This window comes from Urocampus carinirostris, chromosome 11 (assembly GCF_059441175.1).
Source record: "Urocampus carinirostris isolate Australia breed hairy pipefish chromosome 11, RoL_Ucar_1.0, whole genome shotgun sequence".
Taxonomy (NCBI): Eukaryota; Metazoa; Chordata; class Actinopteri; order Syngnathiformes; family Syngnathidae; genus Urocampus; species Urocampus carinirostris.
Genome location: NC_142359.1, coordinates 11,393,178 through 11,415,496, shown reverse-complemented (window position 1 = coordinate 11,415,496; position 22,319 = coordinate 11,393,178). Strand labels below are relative to the sequence as shown.

At 40.8% G+C, this 22,319-nt stretch overlaps 1 protein-coding gene across 4 annotated transcripts in view; it reads right to left on the bottom strand.

Annotated features, from left to right (window-relative positions):
- LOC148356405 (ninjurin-2-like) overlaps positions 1-21,132 on the bottom strand; it is a 46,817-nt gene extending 25,685 nt beyond the window's left edge. For 3 of the 4 annotated variants that reach the window (XM_088348284.1, XM_088348283.1, XM_088348285.1), the window contains exon 1: positions 20,875-21,055. In XM_088348284.1, coding sequence (XP_088204410.1) covers positions 20,875-20,970 — 96 coding nt within the window. In that variant the 5' untranslated portion in view covers positions 20,971-21,055. Of the gene's footprint in view, positions 1-20,874; positions 21,056-21,090 lie in introns of those variants that run through there. The other variant, XM_088348282.1, reaches the window with a different exon arrangement.
- Between the last annotated feature and the right edge of the window lie 1,187 nt (positions 21,133-22,319).

Below are 22,319 nucleotides of genomic sequence, written 5' to 3'. Positions count from 1 at the left end.
TCCTAATCTGTCAGGCCATTTTTCTCTTATGGTAAAGCGTGGACTATTGTTACACAAGATGGAAGGAAGTCGTGATTGCTTCCTGTACTATGGTGGCCTTACAAAGAAAAAGAATTCCATTAAAGATCCTATAAGAGTATGCACAACTGCATACAATCTGGAGGCTGATCATTTGGCTGTGTTTGCCATGGCAGTCATTTTATCCATCTATTATCTGCACCGCTTATCCTCAGTAGGGTCGCGGGGGTGCTGAAGCCCATCCCAGCTATCTTCGGGCAGTGGGCAGGGGAATACCCTGAACTGGTGGCCAGCCAGTTGCCAGGGAACACAGAGACAGACAACTCACTCGCTCAATCACACCTAGGGACAATTTGGCCTGGCCAATTAACCTGACATGCATGTTTTTGGAAGGTGGAAGTAAACCGGAGTGCCCTGAGAAAAATCATGCAAGATTTGTTTTGTTTAATATCTCGACTTTCAATATGGTTGCCGTGAAGTGTAAAGAAGAGGCGAGCCGTTTCTTTTGAAATGAAAGTGGAATAAGAAAGCTTGATGCGGTTGAGAAAATGGTTGGATCGCTTTGTTTCGGCCACTTTCCACCACGGAGGAGGAAGTCGCCTAACTCTTGAAGCTCATCTTCCAGAAGTAAGTTAAACTTCACTTTATTTATCTTTTATAGAGCATATTATTTTATGAAATGTCTATTTTTAGGACAAAACGATACAGGTTACTTATACATGTCAGAACCAGAACAGGCAGTAGACCCAAACGCGTAACGTTTCACACAAAGCTTCATTGGGGAATCGAAGAAGTCAGGCGTGGGGAAACAACAATGATTCCGGTGCTCGCTGCGCAGAAAGAGAAGGAATCCCTCGAGAAAGGTAAAAAGTCGGGCAGCCGCGACAGGAGATCGTAGAGTGGTCGGAGGATGGAAACAAGTGGGGCAGCCCGGGACAGGAGAACGGAGCGTGGTTGGGGATCGGGACAAGTCGGGTAACCGGAGACGATCGGGAAGCCAGGGACGGACGAGCAGGAAACAGGACGGACAGGACAGACGGGAGCCAGAGTCAAAAAGTGCTCGCCTTGCATGTGCGGAGGTTCGCTGACAAACTGACCCGGGGGTGAATGAAAGTGATGTGTTTAAATAGGAGGAGAACTAATTCGGTAATGAGAGACAGCTGGGGCTAAATGAGAGAGCGCAGATGAGAGCAATTGGAAAATCATGACAATACAAGCCTTAAACATACTTATATAAACCTTAAACATACAAAATATAGCACTAAAGCAACTTACGAACAAATTCAATTTATGAACGACTTCACACCATGTGATCTTCCGTGCTGGCACTCAGGGATGTGCTTGTTTACGTATCTATTCGTAAGCTGAAATTGATGTTTCCATTATGAGTTCCATTTAAAGAAGTAAGGTCATAGACCTAACAATGGCCCCTAGGGCCACTTCCTGACTATGAAAATATTCACAACTGAAGTTACATAATTATGACTAAAATAATGAAGAAATTATATACCATAAATTCTGTCTAGCACAGGAAAGTAATAGAACAATAAACCATTTTGTATCTAGTAGTAGCAGTACTTTGTGTCCTTTATCATTTTGTTATGTGCACAAGGGATGGGAGAGCTTAAGATCAGTCGAATGGCTCAGAATGTGAACAGGCTGTTCTGAATGTATAGCTCCTGAATTTTAGTCAGTACACTATATTGAGTTTTGTTTTAGGAATGTTTTTATCACCCGCCTGCATATGTTAATGCAAATTTAATCAAATTTAAACTGCTGTGCTAGTTGATTATTAGTGATTGTGTCTTAATCGTGACAAAATGTGTGAATTTTCTGTACATATTTCCTCCCGCCTTTTACCCATGCCTCATTCAATTTCTTCTCTTTACACATTCAGGGCACTGGGCAGAAATCACATTGCATCATCAACCACTGCAGGCCCGCACTATCCTTTGTTTTAAATAAACAGTCGGATTCCCATTGTCAAAATAAAGAAGAATATACTCGCTACGTATTGTAAGTCGCAGTGTTTAAAATGTAGAAAAAATAACGGCTTGTATTCCGGAATTTACGGTAATGATGAGTGAATATAAGCAGTAACAAATATTATATCTACATCAGTGTCCAGACACTAAAGTCCTGCTTTTCCTCAACTGTCAGGACATCGAGTGCCTTGCATACACTGACGTCAACACTCTGTTGTGATAACATCGTTCGGCATATCTGCCTGTTGGCCATTCTGTACATGTGCATTGCATATGCGTGCATGAAAATGTGCCAAGTGGGAGGCAAATTGCACTCATCCATCGATGCTTTCACCATATACAGTACATACTGTCATGGCAACAATGGACAAAGGAAACACATGTAAGAAGAATGTCCTGACTAGAAGGAAAGTGATGAGTTGAGCGGAATGACAGGTATGCGTTCCACTGGCTTTTAAGTGGCCTTAATTTCCTGTGGGCCACAACATTAGGTAACACACAGCACCACGGGTACACTGTCGTACTACAGCTTGGACCTACATACAACATATTTACATATATATGTGTTGTCATGATGAGTGATTAATTTCACCTGTGCCCGCTCGCTGGCTTCCTGATTGGTTCCCCGTCCTACTTAAGCTTCGTCCTTTCACTTGCCTGTTGTGAGTCCGTCAGCGAACCTCTGATTCTACAAAGCAAGCATTTTGACTCTGACTCCCGTCGGTCCCGCTTTTTCATCCGTTTTCCATCCGTCCGTTCCTGATTTTCCCGTTTGTCTCCGGCTACGACCCGTTTTTTGACCCAGACCACATTTTGATCTCCTGTCCCGGCTATCGACCTGTTTTTCCGTCTACTACACTGCGATCTCGTGCCCCAGGAGATCCACTTCTGCATTCGGAACACATTCCGTTTCTGTGAGCGGCCAGGATCGTGGGCGCTGCCTTTCCTCTATATCTCAATAATTTGTGGTTAACGTTACAAATCTAGGTCCTAATTTCGTTCTGGTCGTGATATATATTATGAATATATTTCACACATTTTGCTGTGAATTACATGTGACCTGACAAGACGCGATTGCAGGGTTTATAGCCATAACAGCCTTATTCCTCAAGTGTATTTACCCAGGAAGGCTTTGTCGCAATTTTCCAAAAGGATATTTTGCCCTAGCATTTGGCTTACTAGTATACAGTTGTAAGGGAAATTATAGTTTGAATGTGCCTTATATCCTCAAAAGTATCATAACAAAGCCAAATATATAGCTATTCATCAAGATGTCCTTCACTTTAGTGCTGGGAAGTCTGGTCACCAGCTTGCCTCCCTTCTACACTCTGTAGGTTTTACAGTTACTGTACTTTTGTTTAACAAAGTTTCCCTTTTCTTACTAATCATACATTATGCTCGCAAGCCATCTAGTGACCAGCATTAATCACTTCATTTAAACATGTGATTTCAGTTTAAACCAATCCGATCCGTTTCATGTATCCATGTGATCTCGTCTAAGCTAATTAGATGTGTTGTTTTACGCCCGTATATTCAATAAATGAGCCTGTAGCCATTGGGAGTTTGTGATTCCTCCCTGAGCCAATCTTGGAAGCATACCTTGGTAAAAGCTCGGGTGGGACACGCCTCTGATGGATGGGTTATTAAAAACCTAATCTCTGACTCACAGGGTGTTCATTCTTTACCTTAATACAATCTCAAGTTTTAACCTTGACAACAGTAGCTTCCCTTGCTACTTTGATGTACGAAAACACTTTAGAACAAAACCTCAATCTAGATAAAGTATTGAACTTAATGAAAATTAACCTGTATACAAAATGCCTAATACTAACAACGTGTCAGCGGTACCACATCTTTGTAGTATCGTGCTTACTTAGTTAAAAAATGTCAATGCAAATCAGTTATTGACATTTTAAATTGTGTGCATCGTATCAAACTATATTTGAACATTGTTTTCTGGACTCTTAGCTAAGTTGGTCTTAGTTCTTAGCTTCGACTTTGAGCCTCTAAAGTAATTTTTATAAATGTAACATTTGAGGGAGCTGAAACTGAGAATATCTTTACATGTAATATATATATATTTGTTGTTATTTTGACATTGTTATACAGTATTCGTAAGACACTCTTGACTTTTGTTCTGAAACAGTTGCTGTAAAAGTATTTTATTTCTAATACCGATAGAGGTTTTGAGATTGTACTGTTTACATTATTTGCACGTCGGCAATGACGGCAGCCATGTTGTTGTGTTTGTATTTTAGTTATATCGCTTCTGTTTCTGTTTGACTCTCATGACCTGTTCTGAAACAATTGCAATATAAATATTTATATTTATTTTTATACTATTAGAGTTTGCATAGTAGTTATTTTGATTAAAAAGGCACATTTTTTGGGCTGTTTTTATCGTAATTATAAACTAATTCAAAGGTAGAGTTATCTAATTGTTTGATGATCACGAGATTTCCAAGTAAAAAGTATATGTATCGAATCTTTATCGATCGATACCACCTTGTATTCATTTGGATCGGATTAATAAAGGAAACAACAGTATTGCCCACTCCTAGTAAACAAAAAGTAGCTAGGCTACATGCCGAGATTGTGTCTCTCCCAAACGAACGGCGTGAATTTGTGACATCCCAAAATGTCCGTGCATACTATCTATGCAGTTTTATATGACTCCACGCATGTAATTCAATATATTTAATGACTTCGTAAAAAGTACACATTTAGTATCCTGCTTAACATTCCTGTATTAAATAAGTCTAAGTATATCTTTATTACCTCTAAGTGTACGCTTGACAGCAAATCAGGCAGCACGCTTATCGGAGTTACTCATGGTTTGGCCACAAAAGCATGTTTGACAGAAATCCCAGCGTCCCCTGCGGCATGATTTGCACCCCTGTAAAAATGTACTAGTCATTGTCAAACGTTTGCTGGAAGTTTTTACTGCGACCGGGGAATGTTTGTAGAGCAGACGCATGGATTTCAAGCACGCCTTTTGTCAGCACGATGGCTAGAATTCCTTGTACTTCCGTAAATGAACTTGGAGAAAACAATTGTTATCAAACCTTGTTTATGAGAGGCCCTTTGAGAAGTAAATGATACCTGCTCTCACATTTAACACCATACTTTCACACATGCACAACTATACTCTCATTCAGATACAGTCATACACCATGCACAAACACTACTATGCTGTCTCATGCAAACTACTATACTCTACTTTACTCTCACACACATACTACTATACTTTCATACAAACTAATATACTCTCTCTACTACATACAGACGCTGCCCTACTTACGAACAACAATCGTTCATAAGCTGAAATTGTTCGTAAGTTGCTTCAGTGCTTGAGTATGTTTAAGGGTTGTATAAGTAACCTGTATTGTTTTGAAACTAAAAAATAAACGTTTAGTAAATTAAAATGCTCTATAACGTTACAAAGCAGGCTGAATGATGAAGCATATTACTGAAAAACAAAGCTACACATTAGGCATTGACATTCTGTGTCTGTAAAGCCCTTTGAGACTCCTTGTGATTAAGTTCTAAACAAATAAAGATTACTTGACTTGACTATAAAGATAAATAAAGTTAAGTTTAACTTAGTTTTGGAAGAGTTAGGTGGACTTCCTCCTCCATGATAAAAAAAATGGACAAAAAAAGCGACCCAACCATGTTCTCAACCCCATCAAGCTTTCTTATTTCACTTTCGCTTCAAAAGAAACGGCTCGCCTCTGCTTTACACTTTACACCAACCATATCGAATGGATGCACGAGATATTCAACAGTAAAAATGTCAAAGTTCTAAGCGCGCTAGAGATATAGTGCAGTTTGTTTACACATGAATTAGGACGTAAATGCCGGATTTCTCCTTCGTGGTGGATATTAGGTTACTTCTCATAGTGCCACCACACGCAGGTATCAGCGGAAAGAAGCACTACAGCAATGTCCTGTACTCGGAAAAAGGTGCACGCAGTACAAAATCTAACTTACAGTAATGTCCGGATATTTTTCGACATCCCGAAAACAATGTTCGTATCTACCGTTTTTCGTAAGTCGAATGGTCGTAAGTAGGGGAGTGTCTGTATTACTATACTTTCATACACACACTACTATGCAATAACACACCTACTACCTATACTCTCTCACATATATTACTGTAATCTCTTACACATACTCGTATACTGTTTCACACATACTACTATACTGGGAACTGTACAACATATACACACAGACCAGTGTGCATCTCCATGGTTAGCATAAGTTATACTATGACAGTATCATAGTATGTGAGTGAAAGCATAGTAGTGTGTATGAGGGTATAATAGTATGCGTAAGAGGGTATAATAGTGTGAGTATGATAGAAGTGTGTATCAGAGAGTACAGTATATTAGTTTTTTCTGCATGGGTATGACTGTGCCTGAGAGCATAGTTGTGCATGTGATGTTAAATGTGAGAGCAAGTATGGTTTACTTCTCAAACGGCCTCTCATACTTGATCCAATAACAAACCAATATCTCCAATAAAGGAATTCACATAGCAATTCTAAAAAAATGGTTAAAAAAAGAATCCCAGTGCATGTGAAACTGACATGTGAAATTTGTATACATGCTATACTCTTTAATGTCGCACCTTACTTTTGAAAACTACCCAAATGTATTGGACAAGGTTTTCCAGAAAAAGAGAATAATTGTTCTGTAAAGAACATAAATCAAAGTAATTGTAGAGAAATGTCGATTCCAAGTCACGCTACAGTATTCAAAGAAAACATGATTGCACATCATCACTGCTACATGGATAGACGCAAAGCCAATTTCTGAATAAAGCGTGCGTCTATGCATCCATTATAATTAGCAGTCTCACGCGATGCTTTATGCTTTAGTGCCCCCAAGGTGGAGGTGTGGTGAATGAACAGGTTTTTTTTAAAGACACTTTAGCAACTTTCTCTTTTGGGGTGTTTCATAGCCAACACATAAGTGACGTGCAGGAAATTTTGTATCTTGCGCAGTCAGAATTGCAAATAAAAAGTCATTTTTCTCAGTAGTTTTTGGGGAAACGGATATTTTCAAGAAAATTTTGTTTACTAAACTGTCATGATTACTGATGTTACTCAGCTGTGCCTGCTCATTTGGCGCCAACTGCCGCGGGTTCTGATTGGCTCCCTGTCAGTATTTGAACCCAGTCCTGTCAATCCCCTGTTGTCAGTCAGTCTGCGAATCTCCGTGTTTACTAGGCAAGCCTTTTTTTACCCTGACTCACGCCTGTCCCGTTTTTTGCTCCTGTTTGTCTATGGCTACGACCTGTTTTGATTCTGACCACGTCTGCTCTCCCGTCCCTACATACGACCCGTTTTTGATCCCAACCACGTCTGCACTCCCGTCCCGGCTTACAACTCGTTCCTGACCCCGACCACGTCTTGCTCTCCCAGTTCCGGCTACCGACCAGTTTTCTGCCACTTACACCGCCATCGCTCGCTACGGAAGATCCACTTCCGTGTTCAGATCATAATCCGAGTACGAGAGCGACTTGCATCCCGGGCCCAGCGAACACCGCGTCATGGACGCAGCCCTTCCCCCTCTTTCAATAAAACTTGTGGTAAACGTCACATGGGTCCTGTTTCCATTCTGGTCCTGACATAAACAATGGTAAAAGCTAGAAACATAGTGTTTTTTTAATGAAAGACGAGAGTTGAAGCTTTCTTTGATATTTCCTATAAAGAGCTAAATTTTCTTTAGGCCTTTAAAACTGATTCAAAATGGCAAAAAAAATTCTGGCACCCGCACTTGCCATTTGAGACAAACGTCTGGCATTGAATGAGTTAATAATTAGCACCAGCTTCAAGTAATCTGAATTGATCTCCTACCATCAAATTCACTCTTCAGTAAATTTTGTCAGGACCAGAACGGAAACAGGACCCAATTGCATTACGTTTCTCACAAGTTTTATTAAAGGACCCTCGATCCGGCGTTTGCTTGGTGCGGGAAGCAAGTCGCTCTCGTACTAAGTCTGTGATCCCAACATGGAAGAGGATCTTCCGTAGTGAGCGATGGCTTTGTCAAGAATGGAAAACAGGTCGATAGCCAGGACAGGAAAGCAAAACGTGGTCCGGGTCAGAAACGGGTTGTAAGTAGACTTATTCTGGGAAAAAAATAGATCGTAACCCTTGATGGGAGAGCAAACGTGGTCAGAATCAAAACGGGTCACAGCCGGAGACAGATGGGAACAAAAACGGGACAGGTGGGAGTCAGGGTCGAAAAAGCTTGCCTAGCGTTAACTGAGGTCTGAAAAAAGGGGACGGACAGGAGTGCGTTCAAATAGGGACAGGGAGCCAATCAGAGTCCGAGGCAGTTGGCGCCAAAGGAGCGGGCACAGCTAAGTCACATCAGTAATAATGACAAATTTTCCAATTCTCATTTTTAAAAACCACGAATCTATCAAATTAGTTTGATTATTGCCAGGCCCTACTCCCTGTTTATGGTGCAAGTATGTACCGCAGTAGCTGTATATCACACTAATCATTTAAGTTTATCGTCCTTGCAACTTCCATTAACATTCTCTTTGACAGACTAAATTGGCCTAAACAAGATAACATCATTCTGCATTTAGATGAGATCAAACAGAGAGCACATGCAGTGAGGACATGTCTCTCTTGTTCGTTCGCAGTGTACTTCGACTAATTTCCACTCAGATTCCAGGAATGACCCAGTTTGGTCAGCGTGCGTTGCCCATACAGACTAAATACATTACCTCTTCTTGTTTTTCTTCATGAGTCTGTGTGGGACCGTATTTGTTTACTCTGGTTGAGGAGGTCAAGGGACATATGAATCTTTCTAAATGAGAGAGGCTGAAAGGCTCCGAAGTTTTGGGGGCTTGTTTTATAAATATGCTGTGCATATATGTTTGCAGAGGGGGTTTAAGGGAACTAATAACTTGGGAAATGTACTCTGCGAGATGTGGTTGTGTGCAATGTTATAACTCTAAATGTGAAAGTATAGTGCAGTACAGTATTCTCAACTTTTACGTACCTCGGTGTGATTTGTGGCCATATGTCTGTCCAAGGATAATCATCGCCATATCTAAAATATGGTTGTATGAGTTTTCTAAACAAGTAATTAGTGATATGAAGTCAGAGAACAATTCTGATTGGACTTCAGTCTTAATGAATAGAATAGAATAGAATCGAGGAGTCTTCATTGTCATTGATAGCAACGTGTTGACATTGTAGGGAAAGAGATTGGACGCGGCACTCCAGGAGACTGGCGGTATCAGATATCTGAGACCACGCCCAAAGAGGCCTGATCTGATCTGATCAAGCGTTACTGGTCCATGTGAAAAGAGTAGCTGATCAATAACTCGCTCTCTTTCTTTCCTGCCTGACCCATTGCAGGCTTAATGCACCGCTTAAGAAGAGAACGTCAGCCAATCAGAGAGTGCGCTCCGGCGCGCCAAACGATTGCCACAAGTGTCTTCACTTCGGCAATCATGACACTTCCAGACTTTCAGCGGTCGAACACTCCCATAATCTCTGGCGGTCCAACCCTCTGCTGCCTTTTTTTCCCCTCATCATTGATTCTCTGTGTTGATAAATTGTGTGTCCTTTTTCAATCGGCCTAGTTCATTGATTATATTTTTGGGGGTTTAGTAATTTATATAAGAACTCCAATAACAAAACTAAAAAACAGTTATCTGTGTAGGAGTTTCTAGCATCCTTCAGGAAAAATAAAAAAGCTTCAACACCTGTAGGCAAATTTGTTAACTGATTACAGTAAAGAATAATTCATTTTCAATCCTAAAGATTTTCAATATTAAACCTAGAAAAATCTCCACACTGTATTCGTTACAGCTATCAAACTATGTGGTAGTCGCTATTTTGAATGATTACATAATCCCAAAATATGTGACATAACGAACTCGGAACAAACAGTGTCAGGTATGCGGAGAAACGCCACTGTTGGCGTTCTGCAGTAACGCAACACTTTTGACTATAAGTAACGGTAACGGTGTTGTACCGCTGGAAGAAGTAGTTGGTTAAATTACCTCGTTACTAAAAAAATGACATCGTCACGTAACGCCGTTATTCTCAACACTGCAAATAAACGCTGAAAGTTGCATTTAATTGTTCCGAGTAACAGATGGGTCCAGTTTTAGAATTCCTTATCCCGAAAAACTTTCTTTTAAAATCTAACGACCACTCATATTTGGTCAAGTGATGACAGTGTTTTTTACGCTTACACTCCCAAAGAAGTCGGCTGGGCTCTTTTCCAATTAGGCTTTTCGGGATTCAACCTGATTTTGCAGTCATTTCCCCTCCAGAAATGAAAAGAAAACACTGCACTGATAGAAAAAGGCCGGGTGGAAGGTTAGCACAAAAAGCAAATCCAACAATAATTATTTCAGGCCTTAGAGTAAACACACGACTTGTTGGACACTTTATTGGGTACACTTAAATGGATTAAAATTTACAATTGACAATAAAGTGACGTCACGGACGTGGAGTTTTGCAGGGGGGTTGCCGAGACAATTTATGACTTGAGAAAGGGAAACTCGCAAAAATGCCAACATTTTGATTAAGTGTTCGTTGTTAGCGCTTTGTGTGTACGTACACGGAGCATAACTGTCTATTAAATAAACAGAAAACAGTTTCTTGATGTCATCTTATAACCAATAAAGGGTGTATCATTACAGGGTTGGGTAGGGTTACTTTAACTTGATTACTTTCAATTACTTTTGGATTACTCCAATACCAAATATGCTAATCAAAGACAAAAGAAACTAAATATGAATAAAATGACAAAATTTTGTGCAGGCTTGGGGAGTAATGGAACACACGGAACGGCAAAAGTGATGTTGGCAAGCTGTTTGGATTTTTTTTCATTTTGTTTCTGTCGCATTTTATGTTAGTTTTGCCGGAGATCAAAGAGATCAAAGCCAGGAGAGAAAGCTTACCACGTGTTGTGAGTCATCATTTTATTCATATTTAGTTTCTTTTGTCTTTTATTAGCATATGTGCTATTGGAGTAATGCAAAAGTAATTGAAAGTAACCCAGTTAAAGTAACCCTACCCAACCCTGTGTATCAATATGACAAGTAGCGGGGGTTAGAATTTGATATTCCTCACGGCGGAAAGAAGCGCCACAGTACTGTCCTCTACTCGGAAGAAGGTGCACACACTACAAAATCTAACTCACAGCAATGTCCGGATATTTTTCCACATCCCGAAAAAAATGTTCGTAGCTACCGTTTTTCGTAAGTTGAATGGCCGTAAGTAGGGGAACGTCTGTATAGCTAGAAAACTCATGTGATAGTGACAACATTCTCAGTGAACTATCTTAATAATCTCACAGAATACAAGATCAATAAGAAGGGGGAAATTTATCACTAGCAGAGGTGGGTAGTAATGGAGTACATTTACTCTGTTACATTTACTTGAGTTGTCACAGTTGCCCATTGCCCTCACTTGGCCCCGCCCGATTGGCTTCCGCCTTGTTTAAACTCAGTGCTCTCATTCACTCCTGGTCAGTCCGTCAGCGAACCTCTGCATACGCAAGGCAAGCACTTTGATTCTGGATCCCGTCTGTCCCGTCTTCGTTGGTGTCCACTCGTCTGTTCCTGATTTTCGCGTTTGCCCCAGCTAACGACCCATTTTTGACCACCGACCACATTCTGATCTCCTGTTCCGGCTATCGACCCGTTTTTGCCCCTGACCATTCTCTGATCTTCCATCCTGGCGAATCACTTCCGCATTCTGATAGCGCTACGATCCCGTGAGCTGCTTTCTCCCTCTGTCCAGCGAGCACCGTATCGATGGCGTTTGTTTCCTCGATATCCCAATAAACTTTCGTGTGAACCGTTATGCGATTGGGTCTACCATTTGTCCTGGTTCTGACATGAGTAAGTTTTGGGAAATTTTGTACTTCTAGGAGTAATTTTAAAATCCCTATACTTTTACTTTTACTACATTTGTAAAGAAAAAAATGTACTTTTACCCCACTACATTAGGCAACATTGAAGTCGTTACTTCGTTACTCAATAAATCCCATACCAATGTGACTCACCTGTGCCCGCTCCCATGGCACCGACCGCCTCGGAATCTGATTGGCTCCCTGTCCCTATTTAAACCCACTCCTATCTATCCCTTTTGTCTGTCCGTCTGCAAACCCAAGTTAACACTAGGCAAGCCTTTTTTCGACCCTGACTCCCACCTGATTTTTGCACCCTTCTGTCCCCCCAGCTTCGACCCGTTTTGATTCTGACCACCTCTGCTCTCCCGTCCCGACTTACGACCCATTTTTGATCCCGACCACGTCTGCTCTCCTGTCCCAGCTTATGACCCGTTTCTGACCCCGACCACATTTTTTCTCTCCTATCCCTGCTATCAACCTGTTTTTCCGTCCTTGACACCGCCATCGCTCGCTACGGATCACAAACTGAGTACGGGAGCGACTTGCTTCCCGCGCCTAGCGAACGCCGGATCGTGGGCGCAGCCCTTCCTCTTTCCTTCATTAAAACTTGTGAGAAACGTAACTTAGTTGGGTCCTGTTTCCGTTCTGGTCCTGACAGTGACAGTACTTTTACTTGAGTAAAATATTTGACTACTCTACCCACCTCTGCTCACTAGACACAAACCTCACTGCACGTCACTGGTAGCAGGATATTTTACAACCAAGTCAACAAGAGAGTCGCCAATCCAACAGATATAACTTCTATTATAAATGACAAAGTGGCCGTGAAACTCAAATATCTTGTATAACGACCGCACCCTGAACCATGTGATGATGTGATCACTCCTAGGGGACATGCTCCACAAAGTGTACCTGGTGTACAAACACATACTCTTGCTGGTTCCTTACACTCATGCTCAGAATGTGCCAGTGGCCATACAGTGGCTGGGAACATGTACATATACGCACAAAAGAAAAGCCATGCATCCTTAAAGGTGAAAGAAGAAAGACTAATGGAGATTAATGAAATAAATATAGCAAGCTATGCATCTACCCAGGAAACCGTTTAGTGGGTACAAGTCATGTTTAATAACATTTTCTTCCAGACCAAGTAGTCTTCTATATCAGATACAGATTCCACTTTATAAACATATCACTGTTCCCCCCAGAAAAAGAAGGATAATTTTAAAGAAATACTTATCCAACACAAATATTTTTGTAAATTTGTATAAATGTAATGACAATGTACAGTATTCCAAACTATAAGGTGCCCCCGTTCATAAGGTACACCCCTAGATTTTGTGATTGAGATATATTTTTCAGATAAATGGCGCACTGGACTATAAGGCACATGGAATTAAAACTACAGTAGATCTAGAGTTGCATTAAAAAATATCTATCTATCTATCTATCTATCTATCTAGCACAGAATTGATGTAGAATTAGCATAGCTTGTTTGTATTCACCCAAATTTGACAGTATATGATAGACAGTATTGGAAGAGACTTCAAAATTGTATTTATTAATCTGAGCACTATCTAAAACTAGCTAGTTGCTGTGGTGTGAAAGGACCACACAAGTAGATGACTTGTAACCAGTAGAGCTTTCTAAAAAAAAATGAAAATAAAACTTTAAAAATACCAGTGACTGAAATTACGGTAATTCAACAATGAAAACTGCTTATTTTGAGCGCTGTTATGTAAATAGACCGATTTATTTTCCAAAAAACTGTTTTTCTCCCCTTGTTCTGTAGATCATTTTGATTTGTTTAGAATTTCAAAGAAAATCAGTGCAATATTATCACAAAGGACCGATTTTTGATGCAGGATTCCAATAGTTTGTGTAACTAAGTAACAGGGTTGGGTAAGGTTACTTTAACTTGATTACTTTCAATACTTTTGGATTACTCCAATACCAAATATGCTAATAAAAGACAAAAGAAACTAAATATGAATAAAATGACTAAATTTTGTGCAGGCTTGGGGAGTAACGGAATACATGGAACGGCAAAAATGATGTTGGCAAGCTGTTTGGATTTATTTTCATTTTGTTTCTGTCGCATTTTATGTTAGTTTTGAGGGAGATCAAAGAGATCAAAGCCAGGAGACAAAGCTTACCACGTGTTGTGAGTCATCATTTTATTCATATTTAGTTTCTTTTGTCTTTTATTAGCATATTTGGTATTGGAGTAATCCAAAAGTAATTGAAAGAAATCCAGTTAAAGTAACCCTACCCAACCCTGCTAAGTAACTTGTCCTTCCATAAAACACACTTTTATTATGAAACCTAGCTGTCTTTATTGAAAAGGACGCTTAATTCCCTAGCGCTATTCTGCGTCAGTGCGCAAGGCATGATTTCTGTCGCACTATACATAGAAAGTAGGCAAAAGGTGCTAAGCCCTCACACCTTAGAAATAGATTCGCCACACGTCTGTGCCAAAATGAAAACCGCAATTGATCGGATCCCTTTCATTTGTAATGATTTTGAGGAAATAATGTCAATTTCTTGTTAATATCAGCTATACACACCATAGGGTGTGTTCTGATATTTGCCCTTGTATGCAAAATGCATAATACATTTTTAAAAAAACTTTACATTCTAAGGTACCGTACCAGGCTGTGTAAGACGCTAGAGAATAGAAAGCAATAAACTCAATGTAAAAAAAAAACAGGATGAATGAACAGTGCCAGCATTCATGGCTGCTAAATGGAGGGTGATGGACCTTTTCAATTCACAAGCTACAACTACATCTGGCATCCAGATGATAGCTGATTGTGATATTACATTTCATTTACAGTTAATACTAGGCAATCCTACTACCACGATGTAGTCAATGCTAGATTAGAGTAATTTTGAGGAAATCTGCAGAAATGATACGAGCCTGCAAGATATTGTTTATGTTTGTATATGTCAGGACCCGAACGGAGACAGGACCCACTTGCGTTACGTTTCTCTCAGTTTTATTGGAAGAAAGGGAAGGGTTGCACCCAATGTTCCCTCTAATTTTCCACGGGTCTGAGCGTTCACACAAAGTCGGTGAGCACCGCTTGAAACAACAGTGAGCAACGGCAATCCCAAGTGTGGCAACTAAATCATTAGTAGTACGATACAGAACTGTATTTAATCACATTTTTTAAGTGGAAGTACAATGTTGGCATCAAGATTGACTTGGTATAATTGGAATTTATTTGAATGCATCACAAATTTTTTCTTTTTTTCCCCCTGTTTTTTTTCTATTTTTTTTTCATTCCTTTTAAAAAATCTCATTGTGTTCATTTTTTCCTAGCTGTTAATTTTTTCTTTTTGTTTTCTATTTACTTTTTTTCCTTTGTTTATTTATTTTCTTTTTTTCTGTCTTTTTTTCTGAATTTTTCCTCCTTTTTCTCTTCCTTTGTTTCTTTTTTTCTCAGCTTTTCACTACTTTTTCATTTTGGTATTTGTTTTGTTTTGTTCTATTCCCCTTCCATTAAGTCATTTTGGGCATAATTTTACATAATATTTGGTCATATGGGCAGCACGGCGGCGCAGTGGTTAGCGCGTGTGCGGCACAGTTCTAAGGTCTCGGGAACCTCCTGTGTGGGTTCAAATCCAGCTACGAGACTTACTGTGCGGAGTTTGTATGTTCTCCCCGTGCTTGCGTGGGTTTTCTCCGGGCACTCCGGTTTCCTCCCACATTCCAAAGACATGCATTTCAGGGGGATTGGCCGGTCCAAATTGTCCCTAGGTGTGAATGAGCGAGTTGTCTGTCCCTGTGTGCCCTGCGATTGGCTGGCAACCAGTTCAGGGTGTCCCCTGCCCACTGCCCGATGATTGCTGGGATGGGCTCCAGCACCCCCGCGACCCTACTGAGGATAAGCGGTGCAGCTAATGAGATGAGAGAGATTTGGTCATATGGGGATGAAAGAAGCAAAAACAACCCAAAGAGCCGTTTAGGACCCGAAAGAGCCGGTTTCTTTTAGTGAGCCGAGCCGAAGAAGCCAGTTCTCAAAAAACTCTAAAAACTCACACACGCAGCTTCGAGGAAACATTGCGCTGGATAGATTTTCTTTTGTCTTTTATTAGCATATTTGGTATTGGAGTAATCCAAAAGTAATTGAAAGTAATCCAGTTAAAGTAACCCTACCCAACCCTGCTAAGTAACTTGTCCTTCCATAAAACACACTTTTATTGTGCGCTGAGAATGTGCTGGCAGTGGGCGATTGCGCACGCGCGCAGCTTAGAGGGAACACTGGTTGCACCCACGATCCGGTGATCGCTGGTCGCGGGAAGCAGGTCGCTCTGAACGCGGAAGTAAGACTTCCGTGGCGAGCGATGGCGGTGTCGGGAACTGAAAAAACGGGTCAGTAGCCGGGGCAGATGAGCAAATGACGAGGTCGGTATCAGAAACGAGTCAAAAGCCAGGAGAGGAGAGTGGACGTGGTCAGGATCAAAAAACGGGTCCAAGCCCGGAAACAGACGGGAGCAAAAACGGGTAGGAGTCAGGGTCAAAAAAGCTTGCCTGGAGTACACTGAGGTTCGCAGACGGACTGACAACAGGTGACAGAAAGGAGTGGGTTTAAATAGGGACAGGGAGCCAATCAGAGTCTGAGGCAGTTGGTGCCAAAGGAGCGGGCACAGGTGCATCACATCAGTAATCATGACAATATACATATTTGAATTCAACGATAAGAATCTACTCATTCTTATTCCATTTATGATTTTTGTCATCTCAATCATAACTCTCGCTTTTGAGTAACACTTTGTTCGGTCTGTTACGAAATGTACTTTTAACTGATTTACCCGTTGCATGATGGGAAAAAGCAATGCTGATACACAATAGTGACTTTGATTACCTGAGAGAAAGTGCGTAGATGTACTTAATGGTTTAAACCAGGGGTGTCAAACTCAATTTAACTCGGGGGCCACACGATAAAACAAACATTCTGTCGGGGGCCGCACTAGTAGATTACAGAGAAAGAAAAAGAAATAAAGATAAAGATAAAGAAATAAGAGAAAGAGGGAGGGAAAAGGAGAGAGGGCAGGACAAAAAAAGAGAGCGAGGGAAAAAGAAAAGAGATAAAAAGAGAAGTCGTGAGAGAGGGGGGAAGAAAGGGAGATAAAGAAAGAAATCCAAAGAGAAATAGAAAGACGGAAGGAGAGAAAAGAAAGGGCAAAGGGTAGGAAGAGAGAAAGAGAAAAGAGAGAAAAGGAAAAAAGGAAGTTAGAGCAAAAAAAGTTAAAAAGACACAGAGAGAGAAAGAGACAAAGGAAGAGAAAAAGAGAGACACAGAGAGTGAACACAGAGACAGAGAGTGGGAGAAAAGGGGTGGAAAAGAGAGAGAGAGAGAGAGAGAAATAAATTCATGTACAGTGTCTTTGTGAGAGGCACCTGGCTCTGGCAACATCAAGTGGACATATTTCAACCTGAAGCTCGTTTTTCTCTTGCGCTTCTCTGAGTGTTGTCTCGCGGGCCGGATTCAATCCCTTAGCGGGCCTGATCTGGCCCGCGGGCCGCCTGTTTGACACCGGTGGTCTAAACTGTAGAGTTTATAAAATAAACCTAGCTAAATCGAATTTAAACTACTTTATTAATCCCAATTTGTGTGTGCGTCTGTGTAGCGAAACCGATTTTCATGAAAATGTACACGGTTGTGAAGCGACAGTGTGTACTATTTGACCACAAGGTGGCACTGTGAGTCAGGTGCCAACGAGTGCGAGGGTGCACAACGTGGTGGTTGGGACCAGACAAACATGGCGGGGACCAAAGTGGGGATTCTACAGAATAAAAGAAATACATTTTTACATAGTTCCTGTATTTTTGCCTTGTACATATGTTGGCCTGGAGAGGGATGGGCACCACCAGGCTGTACTTTCCCAAGACACACCACAGGAAATGCTGCTCTACAACCCTAGTTGTTAAGGGAACAAACCAACCAACCAACCAACCAACCAACCAACCAACCAACCACCCAATCAACCAACAATTCATTTCAGTGTTTGTTGTTTTGTTTTTGTTTTTTTACTAAATGAAAGTGTTTTATACCACTAGGCGGCACTAAATATGACACACTGCCCATTTAAGGCCTCTTCAAATGGCTATAGCTAGGTTTCATTTCAAGGCACCCCTATAAACACCAACAAAACCTATAAACATCATGCTTTTGTGTGAACTGCTTTTTTGGGGTCTCTTACACCCTCTGGCGGCCAAATTGGGTACTGCAGCTTACGACCAGCAACCACTCCAAGCACCTGAATCCAATCTTCTTCTGTATCTCCTTTAAACACTGTGTACTGTGTATAAAATTTGTATCGATACCAATTATACAAGTATATACAAATGAAATATCTCATCTCATTAGCCGTACCGCTTATCCTCAGTAGGGTCGCGGGGGGGCTGGAGCCCATCCCAGCAATCATCGGGCAGTGGGCAGGGGACACCCTGAACTGGTTGCCAGCCAATCGCAGGGCACACAGGGACAGACAACTCATTCGCTCATTCACACCTAGGGACAATTTGGACCGGCCAATTCACCTGAAATGCATGTCTTTGGAATGTGGGAGGAAACCGGAGTGCCCGGAGGAAACCCACGCAAGCACGGGGAGAACATACAAACTCCGCACAGAAACATAGAAATAAAAATGTCCTTGTGCGAAATTTGTGTTTTTATCTCATTATTATTACCAGCGTTCCCTCTAAGCTGCGCGAGTACGCAATTGCGCACTGCTCGCAGATTCTCAGCGCACAAGAAAATCTAGCCAGCGCATAAAAATGAGGGCTCAAAATTACTAATTAAGAAGCGACTTAATTCAAAGTTACAGTGCATAAAGGTAATACACGGATTCCCCTGAAGTTGTGTCCTAAATGTGGTATTTTCAAGTCGAGTTGAAGTAGAACGAAGTTGAGTAAAGTTAGTAGAGAACAGGCTTCTTCGGCTCGGCTCACTCTTTCGGGTCCTAAACGGCTCTTCAGGTTGTTTTTGCTTCTTAAATCCCAACATGACCAAATATTATGTAAAATTATGCAGACCATGACTTAAAGGAAGGGGGGAATAGAACAAAAAAGAAAAAAATACTAAAATGAAAAAGTATTGAAAAGCTGAGAAAAAAAGAATCAAAAGGAAGAGAAAAAAAGAAGGAAACATTTAGAAAAAAAAGCCAGATAAAAGAAAAGAAAGAAATGTAGGAAAAAAGTAAATAGAGAACAAAAAGAAAAAAGTAACAAAAAAGTAGAAAAAAACACGGATAAAAGAAGAAAAAGTTTGTGTTGCATTCAAATAATTTCCAATGATATCAAGTGAATCTTGTTGCCAACATTGTACTTCCACTAAAAATGTGATTAAGTACAGTTCTGTATCTTACAACCGACTAAATAAGCCCCCAAAAATGTTAATATTATGCGACAAAATGTATCAGGAAATAAAAAGAAATGGATATCTTGTGAAAGAATTGTAAGAACAAACAACGTTTGTAGGCCGTACAACCTTTGCAATAGTACATGAGTCAATTCATTCAAAAGTGAAAAATAATTTTGCATTGCCGGAAACTCAGCCAAATGTAACTTGATGTCAAGTTTTGGACATGTTTGATCATTAATTATCTTGCCACACTTGGGATTATGGTTGCTCACTGTTGTTTCAAGCGTTGCTCACCGACTTTGTGTGAACGCTCAGACCCGTGGAAAATTAGAGGGAACATTGATTATTACTATAAATAGTCCTAACTAGATATGTTTTGTAATGGATTAAATAGGACACACCAGTCAAGTCTTACAGTTCTAAAGTTACAATGTCTTTTCATGTCAATTTTCATGATTACCAAATTTAAGACTTAACCAACTAAGTGGAGTATGTTGTTTTTATAGTTTGATAGTTGTAGGTGTAGCGACCCTCTTTCATGCACGACACAAAGTTTCACAGTCTCTGGGTTTATTGCCTGCATTCAGTAAACAAAACAATACAAAAGTCAGGGGCATCTGTTCACGACTGCAATTATCTTCAGCGCTTCCAAATTCACTTAAGCTACGGCAAGCAGACAACATGCGAGCACATTAATAATGAAACTTCCATAATAACAATGAACATAACTTTCCCACGTACCTGCATTCAGTAAACAAAACAATACAAAAGTCAGGGGCATCTGTTCACGACTGCAATTATCTGAAATATTAAAGATACAAAAAAACGGGTCATCACTCAACAGGCCGCACCTCGTGGCGTGTTTGCATCAAAACACGTTGCATCATCGTTTCAAGCTGTATTGCTTTACTTCTTATTTAGTGCTTTTTTTTAATATACATCATTTAGCACAACTTATATATCTTTATATACAAAAATAATTTGCGAAAGCAGCTCATATGTCTAGCAAAATATGCATTTTTTATCCAACTGATATTGGGCACATCTTACCTTCAGTGCTTACAAATTCACTTAAGCTACGGCAAGCGCTGAAGCCCATAAAGTGCCAAACGAAAAAAGACAGTCGCAGACGCCCATGACTTAACAACTGAATGAGGTACCGGAATATTACCAGTAATACAACAAAAACACAGATTTTGTGAGAATTCAAAAAAACATTCAAAACAATCAAATTTCAACTCTGTTACATAGGCAAGTTTTTCTGGACCAAAATTCTTCTACAAACAGTTCCCAGACATTCTAATGGTTCGAAATAAAAGACAGCTAGTCAACAGCTGACAAAGCGGCCCACCCTTGACCCTCTTTAGTGTGTAGCTGTATTATTAGCATTGGCACCTGGACCCTAATTGATATTTGATTGATGCCGCCGGTGGGGTTTTTGTCTCACAATAGTGCGTATAGTGCTCCTCTGGCTTTTGCAAGAGCCGCCTGGAAGCCCCTGTGATCTTCAGCTATCACGTAGGCCGGACATACCGCAACTCGGCGAGAAAGCCTCAGTGACTCAGTCGCATCACGAGTGGCAAGCGAGTTACTAACCTGAAGGGGACCGCCAACTGGCATGGTGGATCTCTGGGACGTCAGGTCCAAGTCCCTGCCTTGGTCTCCACGGTCGGTCTTCCCGAGTCCCTGCATGATCAGGCTCGTTGTGGACGAGAACACTTACTGAAAGTAGAACAATGGCAGAAGTCCTTATGAGAGAATATTGCACCAAGCTAGAGAGGGCACGGAGGCTGAAACAAATAGCTTATTCACTTGCTTCCATTCTTCCCATCAGCTCTCTTCTCTCTCTCTTTCTTTACACACTTGTGTGGCTCTTCATAGTAATTTCAATTCTTAAACACACAAAATGTGTAGAAATAGTACATGGGTTTTGCATAAAATTGATATATTTATTAGATCTTTATACCGTAAATTCCGGACTATAAGCCGCTACTTTTTTCCCCAAACGTTCAACCCTGCGGCTTATTCAGTGATGCGGCGCTCGAGTACAAAAGGTAATATTTAGACCGGTGGAATATATGCGCCGAGGAAGACTGCAACTTCTTGGCTTGACTAGCGGCGAGAAATCTTTCACTAAAACTGGCCGCATGCGAAAGGCAACTTTTTTGCAAGTCTTCAGGTGGATCATGTCAGCTTGGGGCTGCATCGAAAAATTCACCATCACCAACGGGTTCCGAAAAGCCGGTTTTGCTGCGTGACGAAGAGGAGGGCACAGAATCAGGAGTGGATGGGAGCGTGGGACGACGTCTATATGACAACGTTTCTTTCCGACACTGAGGAAGACGACTTTGATGGCTTCAGTTTTAAGGAGGAAGATGAGGACGGTTTACCGTGATTTTTACAAGTACGGTATGTTTTTTTAACAGACCTGTTTACTGTGTTGCAACGTGTTGCTAGCGTGTTGCTACCATTAACTGCCCTGTCACAGGCACCGTTTGGGATGAAAGTTATATTATTATTATTAAAGCTTTGAAAACTCTCTCGGTGTACCGTCTTTCTTTGTAAATATGTGTAACCATGTATAATATGTATTTGCAACTGTATATTTGTGTAATGTATTTATTTTAGAGACTTATTCTGATATGTTTTGTACGGGCGAATCAAAAAGAAGGGACGAAAACCATGGGGGCTGACGGGAAGTGGAGTAAACGTGAGACGTGTTTGTGGACGCGGTCGACAAAAATAGTGGATATATATTTTTCTCACCCTTACCTTTGGAAATATATACTTTTTTCCTTGGATTACTTTCAACGGGACCCGGACTGTGCAGGTCTGCATCAAACATTAAGTACCAGTATCATTTTCCGTTCATTTTGCCGGCTGTGTACTTTAATGAAGGACATTCAGTTTCAATCGCGGGACTTAAAGTCGGGTTTCGGTTAATTTGGTGTTTGTGTTACATTTTTTAATGTGGGCGCGTGCGGCTTATATACAGGTGCGGCTTGTGTAAGTACAAAATCGGTTTTCCTCTTAAAATGTGG